General features: G+C 50.1%; 10 protein-coding genes across 10 annotated transcripts; 5 read left to right on the top strand and 5 right to left on the bottom strand.

Annotated features, from left to right (window-relative positions):
* Nucleotides 1–32: 32 nt before the first annotated feature.
* Nucleotides 33–482, top strand: VTN00DRAFT_4606 (uncharacterized protein; the record flags this gene model as incomplete). The annotated part of the gene is made up of 1 exon (XM_069431047.1): nucleotides 33–482. The coding sequence occupies one exon, from the start codon at nucleotides 33–35 to the stop codon at nucleotides 480–482; it is 450 nt and encodes a 149-aa protein (XP_069290121.1).
* A 511-nt stretch (nucleotides 483–993) lies between these two features.
* On the top strand, nucleotides 994–1,353 carry VTN00DRAFT_4605 (uncharacterized protein; the record flags this gene model as incomplete). The annotated part of the gene is made up of 2 exons (XM_069431046.1): nucleotides 994–1,128; nucleotides 1,201–1,353. The coding sequence occupies 2 exons, from the start codon at nucleotides 994–996 to the stop codon at nucleotides 1,351–1,353; spliced, it is 288 nt and encodes a 95-aa protein (XP_069290120.1).
* Nucleotides 1,354–1,520: 167 nt separating this feature from the next.
* Nucleotides 1,521–3,809, bottom strand: VTN00DRAFT_4604 (uncharacterized protein; the record flags this gene model as incomplete). The annotated part of the gene is made up of 3 exons (XM_069431045.1): nucleotides 1,521–1,843; nucleotides 1,903–3,444; nucleotides 3,500–3,809. The coding sequence occupies 3 exons, from the start codon at nucleotides 3,807–3,809 to the stop codon at nucleotides 1,521–1,523; spliced, it is 2,175 nt and encodes a 724-aa protein (XP_069290119.1).
* Nucleotides 3,810–4,303: 494 nt separating this feature from the next.
* VTN00DRAFT_4603 (uncharacterized protein) lies at nucleotides 4,304–4,911 on the top strand (the record flags this gene model as incomplete). The annotated part of the gene is made up of 3 exons (XM_069431044.1): nucleotides 4,304–4,423; nucleotides 4,492–4,598; nucleotides 4,662–4,911. The coding sequence occupies 3 exons, from the start codon at nucleotides 4,304–4,306 to the stop codon at nucleotides 4,909–4,911; spliced, it is 477 nt and encodes a 158-aa protein (XP_069290118.1).
* Nucleotides 4,912–5,678: 767 nt separating this feature from the next.
* On the bottom strand, nucleotides 5,679–6,839 carry VTN00DRAFT_4602 (uncharacterized protein; the record flags this gene model as incomplete). The annotated part of the gene is made up of 3 exons (XM_069431043.1): nucleotides 5,679–5,917; nucleotides 5,974–6,356; nucleotides 6,421–6,839. The coding sequence occupies 3 exons, from the start codon at nucleotides 6,837–6,839 to the stop codon at nucleotides 5,679–5,681; spliced, it is 1,041 nt and encodes a 346-aa protein (XP_069290117.1).
* A 403-nt stretch (nucleotides 6,840–7,242) lies between these two features.
* On the top strand, nucleotides 7,243–8,833 carry VTN00DRAFT_4601 (uncharacterized protein; the record flags this gene model as incomplete). Its single annotated transcript, XM_069431042.1, has 3 exons — nucleotides 7,243–7,285; nucleotides 7,401–7,899; nucleotides 7,957–8,833. The coding sequence occupies 3 exons, from the start codon at nucleotides 7,243–7,245 to the stop codon at nucleotides 8,831–8,833; spliced, it is 1,419 nt and encodes a 472-aa protein (XP_069290116.1).
* An 865-nt stretch (nucleotides 8,834–9,698) lies between these two features.
* VTN00DRAFT_4600 (uncharacterized protein) lies at nucleotides 9,699–10,475 on the bottom strand (the record flags this gene model as incomplete). Its single annotated transcript, XM_069431041.1, has 1 exon — nucleotides 9,699–10,475. The coding sequence occupies one exon, from the start codon at nucleotides 10,473–10,475 to the stop codon at nucleotides 9,699–9,701; it is 777 nt and encodes a 258-aa protein (XP_069290115.1).
* Nucleotides 10,476–10,507: 32 nt separating this feature from the next.
* Nucleotides 10,508–12,572, bottom strand: VTN00DRAFT_4599 (uncharacterized protein; the record flags this gene model as incomplete). The annotated part of the gene is made up of 4 exons (XM_069431038.1): nucleotides 10,508–10,540; nucleotides 10,596–11,570; nucleotides 11,639–12,224; nucleotides 12,289–12,572. The coding sequence occupies 4 exons, from the start codon at nucleotides 12,570–12,572 to the stop codon at nucleotides 10,508–10,510; spliced, it is 1,878 nt and encodes a 625-aa protein (XP_069290114.1).
* A 1,444-nt stretch (nucleotides 12,573–14,016) lies between these two features.
* VTN00DRAFT_4598 (uncharacterized protein) lies at nucleotides 14,017–15,089 on the bottom strand (the record flags this gene model as incomplete). Its single annotated transcript, XM_069431037.1, has 2 exons — nucleotides 14,017–14,783; nucleotides 14,837–15,089. The coding sequence occupies 2 exons, from the start codon at nucleotides 15,087–15,089 to the stop codon at nucleotides 14,017–14,019; spliced, it is 1,020 nt and encodes a 339-aa protein (XP_069290113.1).
* A 1,277-nt stretch (nucleotides 15,090–16,366) lies between these two features.
* On the top strand, nucleotides 16,367–18,074 carry VTN00DRAFT_4597 (uncharacterized protein; the record flags this gene model as incomplete). Its single annotated transcript, XM_069431036.1, has 3 exons — nucleotides 16,367–17,112; nucleotides 17,172–17,631; nucleotides 17,706–18,074. 3 exons carry the CDS (start codon nucleotides 16,367–16,369, stop codon nucleotides 18,072–18,074), a joined length of 1,575 nt encoding a protein of 524 aa, XP_069290112.1.
* Between the last annotated feature and the right edge of the window lie 3,489 nt (nucleotides 18,075–21,563).

The following is a 21,563-nucleotide window of genomic DNA, read 5'->3' as shown; positions in this document are numbered from 1 at the left end:
CTGCTCTATCTGCTTCTTTCAGGCTATATATAATGGTTGCGACATCCCCCGCCCTGCATTACGATAACATCCGTGTGCGCTACTGCTCGCGAGCATCTACGATCCTGTTCTATGTTTTCTCTCCGGTTTCTGTATTATCGAAAAGGGCATGGAAAGGCAGATTAAGGGGCCCTGGAGTCGATGTCTGTTTCACGTTCTTCGATGCCTCTTGCGGTCCGCAGAGACCTTCAGCAGCCTTTTTCATCACTCCTTGGGGATGCTCTTGGGACGAGAACTCCATTTTCAAACTCGGCCTCTACTCTCAAGCACAAAGGAGGGAAGCCAACGCAAAAAAAGCCAGCCGGTATCTCCTTTACAATTCGATTCCAGAGAGAGGACCGGACCTTAAAACGGATGTATCCTGGAATTCGTTCCCTTTGGTAAAGCCCGACAGAAAAAGAAAACCCAGCAATATTTCTCAAACGGCTCCTTCTACTTACTAGTTATCTTGTCCTCTTTTTGTTTGTTTGTTTGTCTCTCTCCCTCTCTCTTTGTCTTCGTTCTTGCTTTGCTTGCTTGGTTTTTCCCACTTCTCTCCGGGATACGGGGCTTGTATGATAAAATATTGGGTTCTGCATGGTAATGGGAAAGTCTATCGTTCGTTTGTTGTTGTTGTTGTTGTTGTTCTTTTGATAATCCTGTTGTCAGTCAATCAGAGTACACTACTATTATTTTGAATCTTCTGGGTACGTAAAATGTAACGTAGAATGTACATTCACGGCGTCGCCTGTACGTAGAAGTAAATAGCATCAGTAACATGCTGACAGAAGAGGGATTAATCTTCCAGTTTTATGGGAAATAGAGTTGTGTAGAGAATCACTGGTTCAACCTACATTATTTGTTCTATATTTTTTTTTACAAACAAGTATTGCATCTACACAAACACATCCCCAGTCCTTTCTTCTCAGTCTATCTGACCTGCTGCGACTGACAAACACAAAGGATAACAAACAAATGATATCAACAGGAACACAAGTTTACAGCAACAACAAAAAGGACAACAAAAATGACATCCTCAACAGTTCAAAAACAGGAAACAGAAACAAAATCACCTCCCAAGTTTCTCTAGTTCCTTCTTCAGCGTACATGGTATGGTATAGCACAAGGACTTACGTGCCAACAAGATACGAGGGTATATGATCGATTTTTAAAAAAACTAAGGAGCGAAAGGGTCCGGTGACAGGGGCTTTCTTTTTCTTTTTATCTTTCAAACTCGCATTGCGATTTGAGACACACTGTACAAACTCGCAGCAGGGCAAGAGATTGGAGACACTGACAATCGGAAAATTGGACATATGTGAAGGCATTGAATAAAAGTCGCTATTCAAGGACAGGGAGTCGGTGCTGAACAAAAATAACAAAAAAAGAACATAGTGAGGTGACGCTTGAAGAAAAAAAAAAGAGTCATCCAACTTCCCGACAGGAGTCTATGGTATCTAATGCTTCCAAAAAGATCTCGTGATTTCTATTCCTAATGTAATTCAATGTGCGAGACCATAGGAAGGAAGGTCAGATTTGCGCCCATCTAGTGATGGGCTGTGACTACGACTCTCGCGGCTGTCACGACTTGGGCTTCGTGTGTGCTGACGATCGAACGAGTCAGCGGAAATCAGTCGGTCGGTGCTTTCAGTCGGGGCGTGCCGCGATTTACGGGGAGCCTGGTCACGATAAGGCTCGTAAGGGCCGGTGGTGTTGAACTTGCTCATCTCTTGGAAGTCATCATCCTTGGAGGAACGATGCTCCATGAGCAGTGAGTTACGCGCATCGAGAGGTGTCAGGTTGTCCAAATCACGGTTCAATTTTTCTGCATCATTTCGTCAGGGTGCGGATAGAAAACGGAGGGCTGCACATATTTCCACTTACCGGCTTCCCTCTGGCGCCTAGCATGTGGATTCTCCCTGATGCAGGTGATGATAGCATTAACGGCGATAAGTATCGCCAGCACAGCAGTAAGTGTCGATTGAATTGCGATGAGGGCAATTCCAGTAGCCGTTTTAGTGGTCTTGGAAATGCCCAGTTCCTCGACGAAGACCAAGACGCACGCAACAGACAGAACGCGTACGGCTTGGATGGAGATATTAATCCACTGGCTCGACTTCGTTTCATATGGCCGGTGCCAGAGAAGCAGCGCTAACATCAGTGCTTCAATGACGAATTGGCCAGCCGACTGGGCAAGTCCATGGCCATCTCCTGCGGCAATAATGACGCCTCTGATAAACGTATAGAAGATGACTGGAACAAAGATCCACCAGTAGTCCTTTTTGTAGCTGTCATAGAAGAGACTGTACTTGCGCCAGACCTCCCGGTTTTCAAACAAAACCGAAGTGTCACCTTCAGTCTTCTTGTATTTACGGGCCAACTGCCAAATGCGGAACGTGAAGAATGCAAGAACCGACGTGAAGATGACGAGCGTGACTGCTGCCAGCAGCTTGGCCGCCCACGAATCGCCACGGGTAAATTGGAAGACACAGTACAGCGTCCAAATACCGTAAAGGAGAAGGATTAAGTTGGTGAGCGTTCGGGTCAAAAGGCCCCAGTAGTCTTTGCGGAAATCCGTGAGCTTGTCCGGGAAACGGCCATAGAGAGCCCAGACTTCAAGGACCACCTTTGTGAGTAAAATACCCACGGTAATCGCAGCAACGACGATTGCAAATATCAGCAAGATGGTCATGAATGTATTCGCCTGGGGAATTGAGAGCTGCTCCACATATCCCTGTATGCCCTTGACCATATGTTGGATTCCACCGTCACTGGAGCCGTCTCCGGTCCCATTGGCTGAAGAATCGTCTCGCGGAACTAAGTGGACAGGGCCAAGGAGGTCAACAGCACGCTTTGCTACAGAGCTCGCGTTTATAATAGTCCCATCCTCGTAAGCGAGTGAAGCTTGCCGCAGAAAAGCAAAGCTGTTGTCGGTGAGGTTACCGCCTGTTCTGTTTCTGAAATTATCGATCGACGTCTGCATACTATTCCACGGGATAAGGCCGGTGCTGAACGCGAAGTTCTTGCTGAAGCTGCGGTACACGGCTGGGTAGTCGACGCTCAGCATTCCGCTCGTGGCCAGGGTATGGAACCATCCCAGCACCGCTCCAAAACTGGGGCCTGTTGATGATGCAGACACCGCAGAATGGCCAACTCCAACAGCGCTGAAAGCGGATGCGCCTGACATTGCAAGGGCTGCGCCTGCCATGCCGGCGGCAACGTAGGAAACGGCGCGAACCTCAAGAGACCTCCCGTTGCTGACAGCTGACTGGATACACGCGACACTGTTGCCGCTGTCCTTTGCCTTCAATTCAAGTTTCGCCTCGCCCTCCAAGTCGGGGATTGAGAAGGCAATCGATGGAATTTGGCTGGCAAATTGCGCTGGTACACTTTGTACTCCTTGCGCCACGAAGTTACCGGCGGGAACTTGGGAGCACGATGTCAGCTAAAGTACGAGAGCATTGGAAGGCCATCTACATACCCGGGCAGAGTTGCTCAACATTACTGCCAGCGATACAGGGATCGAAATCCTTTTTATAGACTTCCTTCCCATAGGCATAGATGACAAGCGAAATAATCACATCTTCCTCCTTCGGACTAGTCCCGGCCAGATCGAATGAAGCCTGAGATATTGAGCGGTCATACAGAAAACTAACCCTGTCGACCTTGATGTCAGAATTCTCCAAACACGACTCGAAACCGTCCGTCTTCAGAATATCGCTGGCCAAGGCCTGGATTGGCAAAAAGCCTAGCGTGCCCAACGCGGCCGCGGGAAATACCCCTAGCCGCATATCGACAGGTGTCTGCTCCGAAGAGCAACGGCGGCTCGTATGGACAACAGACTCGACAGTGTCCCGTCAACGCGGGGTCAATGCGATGGTCAACACGTTGGAGGGACGGACGACTGGCGCTTCCAGTAAGCAGCCTTGCGTTTATTAGGACATTTATTAAATGGTGAATCTCTCTATGTAAATGACCAAGCTGCGATGGCCGATCGATTTGTCAAAAAAGATGGCAGGATCAACCTGGTAAGAATCGAAGGTCGAGGGATAGATAGAAAAAGGAGAATCGTTCGGGGACAAAGGCGCCCAGCAAGAGGACGACAATGGATAACAGTTGCAGAAACAGAAGGGCAACCTAGCGAGGGTGGAATCGCAGTTGTTCAGAAAGAGTGGCGACAGTGGGAATGAGGTCAACAACGAGAGGAGCAACAAGAGCAAGTAGACTGGTCGATAGAGGTTGGTGGAGGAATGTATTTCGGTACGCAGCCCAGTGACCCTGTGGGATGTGGTCGAGTGCTGGAGCCGCCCGCCAGTCTTCGTCTCCCTGGACTGCGTCCGGCGTGTCTCAGGTTTCAAGCTGTCGAGCTCGTTTCAGGGACCGGCCCGTTGACCGTCGTGCTATTGTACGTGCCAATTAATTAGTCCGTGCGATCTGACCAGCAGTGGATACGCGTGGGTACTTGAGATGAAGGTTCGGCTCAAGACACATCTTTCCACGGATACTTCAGACAAACGGGTCGTAGTGAAGTGGAACCGCCCTGGGGCGGCTCTCCTTGAGACGGCCGGCTGGAATGTGATGTTTGTGTATACACAGAGGACACGCGTTGGTGAATGTTGCTTGCTGTCTGCGACTCCGTATAGTTCTCCTGGCGGCGCCACTGTGGCCAGTTACGCCACGATCCGCGTCCCTAGTTCCATAACGCCTATGTTTAATTTCAGCCGGTCGCCTGCCAGGTCCCAGTTTGGCTACCAAGAGACGACCGTCGAAGACAAGCCATACGCGGCGTGGGACTCGGTCCTCGACCCATCGGAGAAGCGCGTGGATGGTGGTCTGTGGAAGCCCCTAAGTCGAGTACGGAGGCCCTCCGTACTGCGCGTGATGGCCTCCTAGGCGTGCTCCGTACAGTAACGCAGTCACCTGTTGCGATGATATCAATTCCTGCATATCATCATTCAGAACGAGCGGTGGCATGTGGGTATGAGTGCTCTGCATGCCGCACCGCGTACACTCCCAGCATTGGCAGCCGGTGATCAGTCGCTTGCCGCTGTGATGGTGCTGATCAGCGCGAAGAATGTCGCAGAACTCGGCTCCCGAGAAGAATTCTCACGCTTTCTCCGTACCCCAGGGATCCCAAGAATACGACCAGACGGTCTGGACTGTGGGGGAGAGAAAGTCTTCGAGTCTTGCTCTGGGGCCCGCGCGCGCAGGGCTGCGGCTAGACGGCATTCCTTGCTCTTCTTGATACTATTGGAGCCTTGGCGGTCTCGACTCGTCTCGATTCCTCAGCATGTCTTGGCTTGCCAAAAATAACCATGTCTACACATTCATCATCCGGTAACCGTTGTACACATGCTAATTCACAATCATGTCGACAAAAATAAAAGGACGGATGGCCTGATAACAAGCATCCCAGTGGGTTCTAGACCCTGATCAATCCAAGAAAGCCTCCGTACGCATATCTATCCCGTTCATTCACCCGAGGTCCCTCCTCAAATCATCTCATCTCGAAACCAGACCCTGCTGTCTCGTCTCGGCACCAAGACATCAAGTTTATCTATCGATCGATGAACACATGTAAGGGGGGCACCCTGAAAGAGGGGGCCCGGCAATATATCATTGCCCGAATATATGCCTCGTATGGTGCAAGAAAGCCTGCGTCATTTCTGACCTGCTTTCTCCTGCTTTTCCCGCATGGCAGCTCTGGCACTTCGGCTGCCACCCAGCTTCGGCCCCCGAGGGGCGTCTGATTTGGCTGCCTTAGTGTTCCTCGTCCGTGTTCCACGACGGCGGGACTGCAATGCATCAAGAAAGTCTCTTCGGAACTGTTCCGCAATCCGATCATCGGCAGCTTGATCATCTTGCTGCTCTTCCTGCTCTGGCTCATCGTACACGTCGACTAAATAATAACTCTTAGCATAGGGAGATCCAAGGGCGAGCACGTAGGATACTTACGTTTGCTTTCTCGCAAGACCTCTTCCACGAGTTTATCTCGTTCAATATCCTCGCTGTTCCGTCGCCGTCGATTACGCCATGGTTTCCCATCTTTCCCGGAACGAGCCTTTTTTGGAGACTCCTCTTCTGGAGACGCGGTTTGGTCACCCGCAAGCCGCCTCGTAGCAGCCTCTGTTCGCGCGATATTCTGTAGCTTTGCTTCCTGACCAAGGTCTATCTCGTGCAGTTTGCCCAGGGAGGCTGGTTCGCGTTGCAGAAGCCGTGGGTCCGACTGCCGGTTGCTGGGTTCGCCTTCACCAGCCTTTGGAGTATCTGAAGCAGGTGCTTCGGTAGCCGCCGTGCCATGATGACGTTTAGCCATCTCAGATTCTATATATGCCATCCTTATCTTGTTAGTCTCCATATCTATCTGACGAGGAGGTAGGAATACAGAGGACGGGACCGTACATGTGCTTGTCCACATCCACCTTCTGCCCCGTATGTGTGGTGAACCTGTCACATATGGCCCGTATCTTCTCACTCTCCGGATCTGGCGCAGCTACCACATCGGAGTATTGAGAATCATCGTCGGGTCTCTGTCTCGAACTGGTTGAGAACTCGATACCACCTCTTCGAGCTTTGTAAGGCTTTCGAAGGCGCCGAATATCCGCAATCTGCGATTCGCCATTTTCGTCCTGATCTTTCGGCGATGCGAAGGGGGCAATTTCCCTAGTGGTCTCACCGTCTTCGCCCAAAGCGCGTGGCGGGTGAGAACTGTTCTCGGCAGCGACCTGATCGGGTTCATCGTCGACGCGCTTTCGCAGGAACTTCCTTCTTTTCACCGGCCGGAAGAGGGGTTCAGGATTCTGCGCGAGATCCGTCTCCATCTTCCCTTATGTTTCATGCAGTCACATGGGAAGAGAGCTGACGGCGAACCATGTGAGAGGGAGCAAAGGCGAGGAGGGTGGCTCGAGGTTGATCTGGAGTTGCTCTGGCGCGGACCACGGAGCTGCTGCTTGGCGCGCCCGTCCGTCTCCTCCACTCAAGTTGCCGCATCGCAAAAGAATAGCAACACCCTTCCACGCCTCCCTGTGCCTCGCGTCAAAAGTGACGGGGATACAAGAGACACATTTTCCTGTCTTTCTTTTTGTCGCTAGCTCTTTTCTTATTTTTTTAATAATACAGCCGCTGCTCCAGGCAGCTCTCCTAGAACCCTCTCTTGAAAGAGATCCTTGAGTGATCACGGTCATCCCTACTCGGAGCTCCTCAACTATAGCAGATCCTCTCGATATGAACCCTTCAATACCACCTTCGACCGCGGAATATGGCGGAGGTACGTTTCTTTTGCGTTCTAGCAAAGCACTCGCACTGGCTTTACTGCCTCCCAGAGCTCAACCAGCGCTTCACCGTTTGTCACTGCCAGATACTGATTTAGCATGCACGCACAGATGAGGTGTCAGCTATTGTCCTAGACCCAGGGTTTGCGACGACGCGTGCGGGCTTTGCGGGAGAAGACACGCCCAAATCGCTTATTCCCACATATTACGGAAAGTATTCTTCGGACGGCCAGGAGAAGTACATCTTTGGCGATGACATCTTCGTCACTCCTAGACCGGGGCTGTCGATCCACAATCCGATGGGCAGAGATGGTGTTGTGGAGGACTGGGACATGGCAGAAAAGGTCTGGGAATATTCATTTACGTCAAGATTGACGGGGACCAAGCCGGGCAATCCTCTGCTGAACGGATTGAATGACGTGCCGAACGGCGAGCTTCCAACCGAAATGGAAGGCGTGGAAATGGAGGAAAAGCCTCTCTCAGATACACCACTCCTCATGACAGAGTGTGGGTGGAATCCTACCAAAGCGCGCGAGAAGACTATTGAAATCGCAATGGAGAACTGGGGGACGCCGGCCTTCTACCTGGCAAGGAACGGGGTGCTAGCAGCGTATGTCCGACCTTACCGTTTCTTCTACCGTGTGGAATACTAATTCTGGCTCTCCAGTTTTGCGTCCGGTAAGGCCTCCGCTCTGGTTGTCGATGTCGGGGCTTCCAATGTTTCTGTGACCCCGGTCCACGATGGGATCATATTGAAACGAGGCGTTCAACATTCTCCCCTTGGCGGCGATTACATCTCCTCCCAAATCCGTGCTCTCTTCAAATCGAATTCCCCACATCCGATAACCATTACTCCTCATTATCTCGTTGCCTCAAAGACTCCTGTCGACGCTGGTCAACCGCCACAGGCGACTTACAAGACATTCCCCCCAGACAAGGCACCCGATGCGTCGTACCGCACGTTGCTTGAAGAACGTACGCTGTCCGAATTCAAGGAATGCGTCGTGCAGGTATGGCCAGGACCAAGCAAGCTATCTGCCACGGGACCAAATGGTGTCTCGAACGAGGAGCTTGCCAAGAGCACGCCTGGACGACCCTTCGAGTTCCCCGACGGCTACAATCAGGTCTTCGGGGTTGAGCGCTACCGCGTGGTGGAATCACTGTTCGACGCCAAGGCTGCCATCCCCGACCCGGACTCTCCATTCCCGGCGCCCACTCAGGCACAGACGATCCCCGAACTCATCAAGAGCGCATTGAACGGCGTCGACGTCGATATCCGGCCGCATCTGCTGGCCAATGTCGTCGTGACCGGTGCCTCCAGCCTGCTCTACGGTTTCAACGACCGATTGAGTCAGGAGCTCATGCAGAGCTTCCCCAGTCCGAGGGTTCGTATCTCCGCGCCCGGCAACACGGCGGAGAGAAGATTCGGTTCCTGGATTGGAGGAAGCATCCTGGCGAGCTTGGGCACGTTCCACCAGATGTGGATATCGAAGAAAGAGTACGAGGAACACGGAGCTAATATCGTGGATAAACGATGCAAGTGATTTCCCTGATTTTTTCCCCACCTACCTACCTATGTCCGAGTATGTTATCCAGAATTTGGTTGTGTCAGCTTCCGCGTGTCCCATCCATGGCATGGCCCCGGTTGATTCTTTCATCGTGCTGTGCTGTACTGTAAGAAATCTTTCTTCTTTCCTAGGGCTATTTGACAGGCGCCTTGAAAGCAATGTGACTTTCATCTACCCGGTTTTTTTTTTTTTTTTTTACGTTCCTATACCACGTGGATGCTACAAAAAAAAAGGAGAAGGGGCACGCCACCTGATAGTCCCCGCACACCGAGGAGCTACCTAACTAGTAACTTGTGGGAACTTTGACACCTGAAAGAGGGAAAGGGGGAGGGGGAAGTGAGCGTGTTTTTCTTTTTCGATAGATAAGATGTATGTATGAATAATGCCGTCGACTCTTAATAATCCATGTCGCTAGTCTTGGTCTTCCGTCTTGTGCATTCAGTTACTCAATACAAGACAGATGAGTGTTCATAAGCGATTCGATCCAGCTAGGAGGTACGCATCAAATCGCTGCTGCTACCTAGGATATTTCTGAACTTACATAGGACCTGGAGATCGGGATTGATTAAGCAAATTTATACCGTGATGTGAGATTCCAGGGACATTTTGAAAGTTGCATATTCCATTAACATTGGGTATTTCTTTAACCACGAAACCTCTCGAAGTATAGCAATCCGGGGAATATGAAATATGTAGAGAAAAAAAGCCATCATACAACTGAAGAAGTATAAGCGAAGCCGCTGGCAAACTGCCTTACACCCCCTCCATTTTTTATGTACAGGACAGAGATGATAAATAAACGTCAACACCGTCGTGCCGTAACGAAGCCCAGATCACTAGGTTAGGTAGTCACCCAGGTACCGTCCTTCCTCATACCATGAAAACAGAAGATCTCCCCTTCGTTCATTCCTGTCTTCCCTCCTGGGGAGGAGGATCTGCACGTAGCGCCTCCGTTGACAGCTCCGACGACGACGCCGCCCTTAATGTTTCCTTTCGACGATGTGCTGAACAGCCGTCTCAGGCTTCGTTTCCTGGATATGAGTCGCCCCCCAACACTACCAAATGACCGTTTCATTTTCATACGTTTCTCGCCCTCAAAGGCACATTGAGCTGCGTAGTCAGGGGAAACCATAACTCGGCCTCCAGGCCCGGGTGGCGGCGGGCTGCTGACCTCTTCCGGGTAGGCATTAAGTCCAACTTTGATCCCAAGTCCAAGCCTTGCTCTGCTGCTTCTATTCTCCTGTTGCTTCGTGATCTCTGCGAGATGACGGCTGCTATCTGCTGGCGCTGGCACTATCGGAGAAGCAGGAGGAGTAGCAGCCAAGAATTCAATTAATGATTCTGACGTAAGAGATGACAGGTTCTGCAGGCCTTTTGGTCTCGAACCATTGACAGATTTCTGATTCGGTGTATCGGTCTTCCCCTTATTTGAGCGAGGTGGTAGTGGAAGCTGGCTCTTAGGAGACGGTTGACTAGCTAGATCAATCGGCAGTGACTCACAGCCCCCCGTTGTCTCTGAGGTAGCAGAGCCAGAAGACACAAAAATTTGTTCGATGTTGCGAGATGTTTTATCCTTCAGTGTCTCGGGGGGCACTGTATTGGGATCCGTTCTATCCATAGTATCTAACGAAAACGACAGGACATCTGACTTCAGAAGATCTTCATGGACTCGAAGGGCAGAATCTGCGCATATGTATGCCGTTGGCTTCTGAGATATAGCGTGATCAAACATGCTTACCGCTGAGGGACCTAGGGGAGGCAATGCAGTGAGCTCCGATTCTGCTTCTTCCTCCTGATATGCTGCTTTCTCTTCCTCGAAACTTTCTTTTACTGGCGTGCAAAGCGTGAACGTAGGTAGTCGGGGCGAGCCACCGGGGTTCGGTTTCAATGTGTGAGTGTTCGGTATATCTGACCAGGTCATTTCGTGCTCACACGTGGGTCCAGAAAGAGACGACGGGTCGGCCCCAAAGTTCTTGAAATCAGAAGACTCCACAGATCTGCTTAGATCATTTGAAGATTTTGCCCGGAATATGCTGAACGGCCAATCTCTCTTTGTTGCTAGAGTGCGGCGAGAGGGTTTCCGTTCTTTGTTTGCCGAGGACACAATATCGAGAGCTCGTTTCGATTTAAAGTGGTGCAGTAGCTGATCCCTTGTCTTCTCGCGTGCCGCTGGAGCCAATGATGACTTCTTCTTCTCGGACTGCACGAGCGAATCCAGAACGGTCCTAAACGATGATTTTCCTTCCGTGGCACTCGTTTCCAGCTGTTCCAGTGAATTGCTCCGAGCTTGCAAGGGTCTAGAGGGAGCAGTGGCAGGTCGAGATGCTGGCTTGTCGCCGGGATGGGACTTTGTCCATGCAGCAGTTTTAGGAAGCTTCCTCTTCACTCCCGCAACGGTATTCTCCGGGATCTTTGGCAAAGACCGGTTTTCTCCAGCTCGATTGGTAGCATCATTGAAAGACCTTGTGCGACGTGGAACCGTCACAGGCCGGACGTCTGACAATTCAACACCTTTGAGATTCGGAACACTCTGTCTGGCAATTCTCTGGGCCGGAATTCGCTTTGATAAGACCTGTTCAATTGCAGGATCGAAGGGTCCCGGGTCACTCGGAAGAGGCTTGTCGTTCTGAGCTGCAACTGACGTCTTCTCGAAGAATTTCTCCTTCAGCGACTTAGCTCTGGGCCTGATGCTCGGGTTGGAGACAAGCGAGTTCTGCACAGCGTCAGGAAATTCGAGTCTTCTCCACGACAATGATTGATGGGGGGAGTCACTGTACTAACCACGTCTTTTCTACTGGCCACACCGACCCGTCGCTGTATTTCCGAGACCGCTGCTCCAAGCTGGACAAGTACAACTGCGAGATCATTCCCTCTAATCTGTAGCCTAACGAACGCACCATGCCAGCCTTCCACGTTTCCGATCATGGCCGCATAGACAGCATCAAAACTCCCGGGCCCGGGAGTCCATTCCTTTGCCAACTGCTTGAGATAAGACCACAGCACATTAATGGCGTCGATCCCTTTCAGTATATCTTTAAGGGCGTCATTCAGGGCCGTTGCCGATCGTTCAATGACGTGCTCAATCTTTTCGTTATCATCAATAACGGAATTCCGGAAACTGCGATCCTCCAGCATTTCATCGAATACTTTGATGTTCTCAAGAGGCAGTCTAAGATATTGGACGCGCTGCTGAATGTCGCTGTGAGCAAGAAGGAAGTCGTCGGTTGTCCTTTCAATAAACCCATCCAGCTCATCGACATGGCTCTGTAAAATCTTCATGACCTCCGACTCCGATTTAGCTAGCCCCTTGGCTAGGAGGTGCATGCCGAACGACATCTGAGAGATAAGCTTCCAAAGTGGATGGTATCTTTTTACACATCACGTTAGCCTTCCTGAAAGTCGCTCCCAGGCTTGGAGACTCGGTTGCTTGCCTTTCGCCAGGCTTTTGACGCCATTTTCTACCACAAATCCGTTCGTATTCCTTGCTTTCCAGTAGATGCCTGCGCTGTGATTGCGCATCCCTATCCACCAGGTCGTCATTTTGTGCCGAATTGCTCGCTTCGACGATCGACTCCTCGAAAGGTCCTTGTAGCTGGGGAACTGGGTGGAGAGGAGGGCGGCTCTCCCGCGATTCTCTGGCCGCTGCTTCCTCGGCCTCCTTACGAGCCTTGGCTGTGGCTGCCAGCCATTCCTCCTCGCTGGGGATTGGCGCCATAGTTGTGTACTTTCCTCGTAGTACAATATTCGCAGAACGTTTGCTAGGATGGAGATTATCGCCGAGTTATCAGCTTGCAAGACAAAAAAAGAACAGGGCTAGCTGAAGGCAATTCAGCCAGCTATGTCTGGTCTGTAGGACACCACGATTGCATCCCCGCAAATTCAACGGGCCGTTTGGCGATTTACAATTAGAGACAGGTTCATAGCGGATGAGACATTAGCAGTGATAGAGGACGGAGACATCAATGGGATGGGATAAAGGGGCTCGGTTCCCAGACAGCAAATCCAAATATGTAGAATTGAGTCGAGGTCTGGAAAAACGCGGACAGACCGAGAAAGATTCCATGAGGCGGGTGGATCTAGGCCGGCTAATGATGAGATTTGAAATTTGTAGCTAAGTTACGCCAGGCACGATTCGATGCAGGTGTGAAACCCCGGACCAGCTCGAGACGGCGCCGTTATTGGAAGCTCGAGAGGAGCCACGAGGCGTTGGCCGAGTTTATCGTCGGGTCCAGGGGCGAATTAAACCATGCGCAGTAAGGCGCACACGAGATAGGGCCAGGCACCGCCCACGCCGAGTGAAGCTTACGCAGGGTGCAGTATGGGCTGCGCGCTTCCCCTGGAATTCTACGATGCTGACTGCCATGAGTGGGAGACATCCTGGAAGCACACCGCCAGACCTTCTTCGTTTGCAGTCGGAGCTGGCGGTGGAGAATGAACGAACCATGGGGCTCTCCGGTACACCGTGCGTTCGCTTTGGCGTTGATATGTAGCACGGGCTCCAGGCACGGAAAAAGAAGCCAAACGAAGCATGTACAGGGCAGGTTTATGATCTGGCCCTGCAAAATGATAAGCAGAAGGACACCAGACCTGTGGATCCGCCCCTTTAGAGTTTTGACATTTGTCATTGTCGTTTTGGGCCATGATCAGCACCGGCTTGACAGGCTTATGTCTTCCTTTCACTGCGGAGTCCAGCATCCAAGATGAGGAAGCTTGTTCTTCGCCGGCTGAATGATGGTAAGGACCAGAGTGTCTGGTATGGTCTGCCATCGGGACCAAAGGGAGAGACGGGTTTGAAGCTTCAAGCCAGACGGACCCATACGGCGGTGAACTCCTGCTCGTTTCCCTACGGTGGCTCCATCGGAAATGTTTGTCCAACTTGTCCTCACGAAAAAAACTCCACGAGGCGCATGTGGGACAGTGGGTCATTCCGTCATTCCCAGCCAAGTTCCACTCCATATGTTGTCTTCCGGGCATTTCCTGACCTGACTACTGCGTACCAGCTATCCCAATCTGCAATGGACACTGTCGGTCTCTGACTACATTTTAAAACGCGGAGAAAGATACCAAGTTTAGTATATCTACTTCAAGGCCGCGACATTTCGACATCTTTCAACAGAAAACCAGGACCCAGATTTAGCGATGCACATTAACGTGTTTTACTATCTTGAAGGTAGACCACCCGAGGCATTCTCGTTCCTTATGAAGATAGGATCCCAAAAGTTCGTTGGAAGGGACAAGTCCAGATATTCACCAAAAAGCGTATCTATATCCTCAAATCCATTGCGCTCGGAATCTTCTGCAGGTAGCCTGCATTCCAGAGACTGGGCGACTGTATCTTGTGGTGAAGATATCAATGGCTCGCCACAAAGAGGGTTACAATCCTTCTGGGACGTACTGTCCATTTCCATACGTCCTCCATCGTGGGACTCTGCTGAAAGGGGAGCCGCCGACTGTCCGTGGCTGAGCGAGGAAACCTCACTTCCCAACGTACTTTGTCGTCTAGCCACTCTCGCAAATGGCCCCGGCTGGGACTTCGACTTCTCAAAGCCACTGTATCTTGTACCCTCAATCTGCTGAAGAGTCTTCCGGCCGAGTAGTGACATTGCTTCCGCTGAGTACCAGTAGAGACCCAGCTCTTCTAGCAGTATGCAGCACGCCTCCAAACTGGCCTTGGCTCGGTTAAAATAGGTATCAATTTTGCTTCTGCGCAGCTGTTGATAGGAGACACTCATGGAAAGGGAAACCGCATAGGGAACAACGGGTAGTGGGGGGAGGTCTTGGCCAAATTCAGTGGCCACAATGGAATATATTCGAACAGCTGCAAGGCTTTGGCGATCATATAATGACTTTGAATGATCAGGATCACCGGAGGGCTTCGATCGGCATGAGAGAATACCGACCGCATGATAAAAAAGCTCAAGAAGACCTGTTCACGTTCAGCACTCAGTTTTTGCGCCATTATGGTCATGGAAATCATACCGAGAGTTGGAGAGTCCACATTTCCTTGTACATTGTCTCCTACTATGTCTTCAAAGGTTGGGAAGCCTTCTTCCCACGCTGCACCAACCTCCGCCGAAGGTCTATAGAAAGATATGACAGTGGCCAGTAAATCAGTCACGCTGAACCAGACATCAAACGCGGACCGTGCACTGTGACCCTTTACGGTAGGCTTCTCAATTCCAATATCGCGATCTGCCAAAACGACTGGACGGCCACCTATACTGGCATGCATCTTGTCTAGACTCCATAAGCACCAAAATAATTTTGTGAGGTGATCATGGGGAGTGCGTCCCGGTCGATTAAGATGCAGACCTGCAGTTTGAGCCTGGTGAATGGCTTGGCAGAGATGCATTGATGCAGATTCCGCTCCTTCATAGCCTTCACAGTGCAGTGACATCAAGGCAAAGATACGGATCCTGGAAATCCTGTCTGTTTCCAATCCGGCGTTCATTGCGGCAACAAGCCCGTTGTAGATCTCCGAGCAAAATTGACGTGACGTGACGACTGGCCCGCCATCCGTGACGCACAGGTATGGTCCTGCCGTTCGGTCTTTGGCTGCAACAAGGCAGACTGCCCTCACGAGGAAGACAGACGCCGTCCCATCAGAGTGGGCTTGTAGAAATAATTCCTTCTCGAGAAGTGGGAGAATGTGGTTGATCTTGGAAAAATAAATAGAAATCAGATGTTCTCGAGTTGAAAGAGGAAGGGTCTGACATGATTTCACAGCGGAAACGTATATCTGGTGGAGTGAATCCGATAAAGAGCGAACAGCTATAGACGGCCCACGATTCTCCTCTGGCAATGGAGGTTGATTGGCGGCAGGAGAATGTGTCCCGTTGTCTTTGCGTCGAGTATCCAGAGAAGTGACCCATAGCCCGATCTGATCTCGACGGGATTTTTCAGATGCCTGGTCAAGTTTTTCCAGCAACAAAGCTTCAGGGTTCAGGTCCCCCACGAAGCGCGTGCATCGGGGGTCATCTGGGGATATTGACTGGCTCAGTGTAGGTCCTGGCTGGTCTTGCGAGACAACACGGCTGTGAAATGGCTGAGGATTGCCGCTCTCTTCTTGAACATCATTGTCGACCCGATTCGAGGTGCGCAGGGAACGGCTATTTCTCGACACACATGCTGCGGTGAGATGGCAGCAGCGTTTCTTCCTTAAGAGTCAGCCGGATGTCACGGGTGTTGAGGAAAGTCATTCCAGCCCGCACCTTTCTCCTCCGGCAGTCGCTACATGCTCTCAAAGCTCTCGAGCGACGCCGGGACTGGGGAGTGTCGGCTAGCCAAGTGAGCTCCATGGATTTTACATCGTCCTGGTTCCGCTGTCAGCACCTATGTACAGCGTAGCTACGTTTGGCTACATAGGTCTGGCCAAGAAGGATGGAGGAGGATGAGGGTGCTACGGTTGGCTTGACACCTTGGAAAGCTTACGTTACTAGTACACACGCCTGGTTAGGTAGACAGGCCTACCAACAACGGCGGAGATCCAACGATACTGGATGGTTAGCGATGGAGTTTGCTGCTATCAGGTTTCCCCAGCATATGGCCTGGCGATCGTGCTGTCGAAGAGCACCTTCGTACTTGGCCGCGCGTGTTGGTCTACGCCGGCTGGACCGCCGGCTGGACCACCGGCCGCCAAGCCACTCTACGCGTGAACGCGGTCAGCTCCAACGCGTCGGCTACGATAAGATCGACCTCAACCACAAAGTCCTCTGGCAGCTGGGGACCTTAGCTGCGACAATTATTCGCGGCCTGTTCTTGTCTTGGGCTCGAAGCACCCTCCTTTCTTCTCCCCCCATCGCATGCTCAGCTCTTCTCGTTCACTTCCACCCGTTCTACACAATATCCATCCCTCGCATTGTCCAAACCGTCGGTCAACTGCTCGTCATGGCCGGCACTCCTGGTCTGAAACGGAACGCTGGCCATCTGTCTGGTCCAGACACTGATGTCAAGAAGCCCAAGGCTAACGGCAGCATCACTTCATTTTTTGGTGCCCCCAAGCCCAAGGCCGCGGATCCCAATTCGGCGACATCAACTCCAGCTTCCCGCTTCAACAAAGAGAAGTGGGTGGCGTCCCTGACTCCGGAGCAGAGGGAATTGCTCAAGTTGGAGATTGAGACACTCGATGAGAGCTGGCTGGCACAGCTCAAGGATGAGGTAGTAACGCCCGAGTTTCTGTCTCTCAAACGCTTCCTCAAGAAGGAGAAGGAGTCGGGGGCTACGATATTCCCTCCAGAGAATGAGATCTACTCCTGGTACAGCAGACATGGCTCACCCCACGATATTGGTGAACTAGCTGCTAACTCCGATCAAGGTCTCGACATACGCCCTTACATAAGGTCAAGGTGGTGATCATCGGTCAGGATCCGTACCACAACCATAACCAGGCCCATGGACTCTGCTTTTCTGTCCGCCCACCGACGCCAGCTCCTCCTTCTCTCGTCAATATCTTTGCCGCCCTCAAAACCGACTATCCTTCATTCCAACCACCTCCAAACAAGGGTGGACTCCTTACTCCCTGGGCGGAACGCGGTGTCCTGATGCTCAATACCTGCCTGACAGTCCGTGCTCACGACGCCAATAGCCATTCAGGGAAGGGCTGGGAGAGATTTACCCAGAAAGCTATCGATACCGTGGCGAGGGTACGCGCAAACGGAGTGGTCTTTCTGGCGTGGGGTGCACCTGCCGGAAAACGAGTCTCGGGCATCAATAAACAGAAGCACTGCGTGCTGCAGTCTGTGCATCCCAGTCCACTCAGTGCTCACAGAGGCTTTGTGAGTTGAATCCCCTTCCCCTTGCCGGGCTCCATCGACTGTTATTATCCGTGCTAATCTGGCTCAAACTTTAGTTCACCTGTGGCCATTTCAGGAAATGCAACGAGTGGTTGGCGGGCAGGTACGGCGAAGATGGTGTCATTGATTGGAGTCTAACTCCAAATACGACAACTCTCAGTTCAACAAAACCAGCGGCTGCCTCTTCGGTTGATAAAGACGACAAGACAAAAAAGTCAGAAAGTCAACCCTTGGGGAAGCAGGCCGAAAAGAGGAGTGAAGCTAGTGAAGCTCACAAACCCCCCGAGGGTAATGATATGTGTGACGACGATGACCTCGAGGCACTCGAAGCCTTGGCTGCAGCGGAAGCGGCTGAGGAAAAGCCCAAGGATAGTAAACCGGATCCTGAAGTCAAGGACAATGAGGCTGGTTCCGAAGAAAAATGATTTCCGAGAAAATTCATCTGGATATGATCTGCCGTTGGGGAGTATCGCCGTACGTCTTATCCGTGGGTTCGGACCGAGAAACTTACTTGCGAGGTTCACAATGTTTGTAACAATAATGCATCTCTCACCTGTAATAAGATGTGTATGGCGCTGGAATGGTTGGAGAGGGATCATCGTCTAGAGATCATGGTATTGGGCAAGCGACGCGCAAATCTTTTGTAAGAGGTGGTGGGAATATACCTAGTGTTTTATTTACTTTTTTTTCCATTAAGGTTTCTTTTCGGTACTAATGTATTTATTCTGTGTACTGGGCACCTTGACCCCTGTCTCGTGCTGGATTAGTTGCAAAGATGACATGTTTGGGAATCTTGCGCTCCGTTTTTACAATTTATCTCCTTTTGACGTTGACCATGTTACACACATCGATCCACTTGTGTAAAATCTGGGATATCGGTTCTTGTGTATTTTCCCATTTTGAAGTTGTCTCTCTATTTACGTAATTCCGGGATGCCTCGGTATTTACCTAAGTTTCAAGATGGCCGACTTGTAGAATCAAGGCTACGTAGAACCGAGCAGAATGCAATCAATAACTCAGTACGTCAGATAGAGTAACAATCCAAGCTGAAGCCCTGTCCAGCGATAGCCCAATTGACGCCCATTACCCACGCCGGCCTTGTCTTTACCATCCGGTTACATATACCTTTTCTGTGAAAGGAATGAGGCATTACTCTTGGGCGTTCAGTAGATGATAATCCAGAAAATATCAGAGGGGGCCGGTATAACTGTTGAGACTGAGACCTGCACCGCGGGGCATTCACCATTCCCGAGCCAGCCGGAAACCATTCTCAGCCTCATTGGGAAGGCTATAGTTTAGGGAGAGAAGTTCATGTCCGGTCACTCTGTCAAGTAATTGACAATTCAAGGGTAAGTATCGTGAACAAATGGAGAAAGCAAACTGAGTGCGTAGCAAAAGCACAATGTGCAGAGACATTATCACCTTGAGCAGGAACATAGGAGGAAGTGCTGAGTATAGTTTGAATAGAAGTAGCAATTAATTGACTGAAGCAACAGAGAACTAAAATCAGTACAATGCCGCCAAGGCGGAGGACTAGGCTATCCCCACCAGCTCCATGTTTTGTAGACAATAGTTGGAACGACAGACTTGTAGGAAGCAAAACAGAGGGAAATACAAAAAGACTTCTTTAACCCCCTGCAATACAAATTCTGCTCGACTAGGTCCTAGAATTCAATCCGAAATATGAGAACGGTTGTTGACCGCGACGTAGTCGCTGATCACCCATGGTGATACGTCGCTGGTGTTTCTCTCTTTTCCAGGGACGAAACTTTCCATTCCAAGGCAGCACAGCTTCTGTAAGTCTTGAAGCTTCTTTTGCTCAATACTCTGCCCTTTTCTCAACTGCCTGTATCTGCTTCCTGTTTCGACTTATACAGGCTAAATTAACACAGAGAGTGGTGTAAATCAAGACTTCAGTTCTATTCTTCGAGCCCCAAGCCAAGCCCGACATCCTCTAAATCCTGATACAAAAGACATCTTTAAAGGCGTCAGCGCAGGATTCTCGATTCGATTGGAACGACCTAGACGGCCATAATTGACTGTTCAGGTGATATTAGAGGTAATCCGAAAGGTGAGGGAAGCTGACTTGATAGATACCTACCTTGATGTAGAGGACAATCTCTGTTTATTAAACAGGTAAATTTGTGACTGTTGATTTGTGGAAGGATTGATATCAATTGTTAAGTAAGGGAGAAAAGAACATATTTCTGATCCTGTCTGTGGCTGTTTATGTAGTCATATAATTAGTAGGCAACAATCAGGTTAATTAGGTATCTACATACCGCGGAATATAAATCCAGGGAACTGAGCAGCTTCTCCAGGGCAGGCCCCTCATCTACCAAAATGGGCTTAGTACTTTACACATAAATAGGTTCCTGAGGTCGACTCTGATAGCTACCTAAATACTTTTTATTAGTGATCCCTGGGGGCAATATTCTCTCTGGCATGTTATAGACTAATAGCACAATCACTACCTACCTAGCAACCATGATGAGACCCCTTCCAGCAACCCAATCATGCGCCAGTGCCTTCCAGTGTTCAGTCACAATGACAGAAGCCAACTGGTTGCTATATCTGGAGTTGAAGAATGATACAAAGGAACTTCTGTTTTGAGTCTTGCGATGTGCTGGCTGAATTCAATGGGATGGTAGCAAGCTGACAGAGGCAGGTAGTTCTGCAACACATGATTGTGAGCAATATGCTGAACAAAGCACGATGATACAGTATAACATAATCAGACACCAAGCAGGCCACATAATCAACCAACACAACATATTCATCAACTTCAACTACAAATATGCCACCAAAACAAGCAAAATGTTACAGCACAGCCTGGAGACCATGAGCAGAACAGACAATGGGGGGATTCTATTATGATCCATCTGGATTCTTTGATCTATCTGGACCCTTTGATCCATCTGGATCCTTTGATCTATCTATAGTTATAATCCACCAGATAGGTATTTCTGGGAAGAACTCAGGATGTATATAAGATGCTTCTTAACTATAGGGATTAGGACCCTGTGGTCAACTCAAATAGCAATTCTGATAGGTAACATTGCTAGTAACAGCCTATTCATTCATCTCTTCCTCTTGCTTTCTGTCCTCAAGATAAACCCAACAAGCCTCTGTCTAAGAAGTCTTAGGTCCACTGTTACACTTTAACCACCTTTCTTGCAGAAGGCAAGTTTGAAAGAGACACCAATACCATATATACTCTAGCAGAGATGGAAGACTTTACCTTACAGCAGGTTATCCAAATTCTTAGGGAACTGCAGACCCAAGTGGGACAACTGGAAAGCCAATTACAGGAACAAACTAGTGAGAATGCCACCCTTCAGGAACAGGTTAACTATCTACAAAATGAACTGCAGAATCAGATTAATAGGAACACCCAGCTTCAGAAGCAGATACACCTGCTGAGATAGCAAGCTGAAGCAAGCATAAATCATATATCAAGTCTAGCAGTGTAACGACGGGCCTAGGACTTCTTAGGTGGAGGGCCATTGGGTTTATCTTGAAGGACAGAAGACAAGGGAAAAGATAGATAATAGTCATTACTAGCAATGCTAACTCTAGGATTGCTATTTGAGTTGACCATAGGGTCCTAATCCCTATGGTTAAGGAGCATCCTTATATACATGATTTCTGACTACCATTCTGACTACCATTCTATGGTAGTCCTCCATGGTAGTAACTACCATCTTGACTACCACCTCATGGTAGTCTGTTATGGTAGTGACTACCATTCCAACTACCATCTTATGGTAGTTCCTTATGGTAGTTCCACATGACCAAGAGTATTTATCCAGCAGGGTAACTCCTATCCTTATATAAGTCCATACTGATTGTAACACTACCCCTCCCCTTCTAGCTTTTTATCCTAAAAAGTATTTAAACTGTGCCAATTTTCT

The sequence above is a fragment of the Thermoascus crustaceus genome (assembly GCF_041956765.1).
Source record: "Thermoascus crustaceus strain CBS 181.67 unplaced genomic scaffold VTN00scaffold_2, whole genome shotgun sequence".
In the NCBI taxonomy this organism is placed as follows: domain Eukaryota; kingdom Fungi; phylum Ascomycota; class Eurotiomycetes; order Eurotiales; family Thermoascaceae; genus Thermoascus; species Thermoascus crustaceus.
Note: the sequence above shows the minus strand (reverse complement) of the source record. Positions and strands in the feature narration are given on the sequence as shown.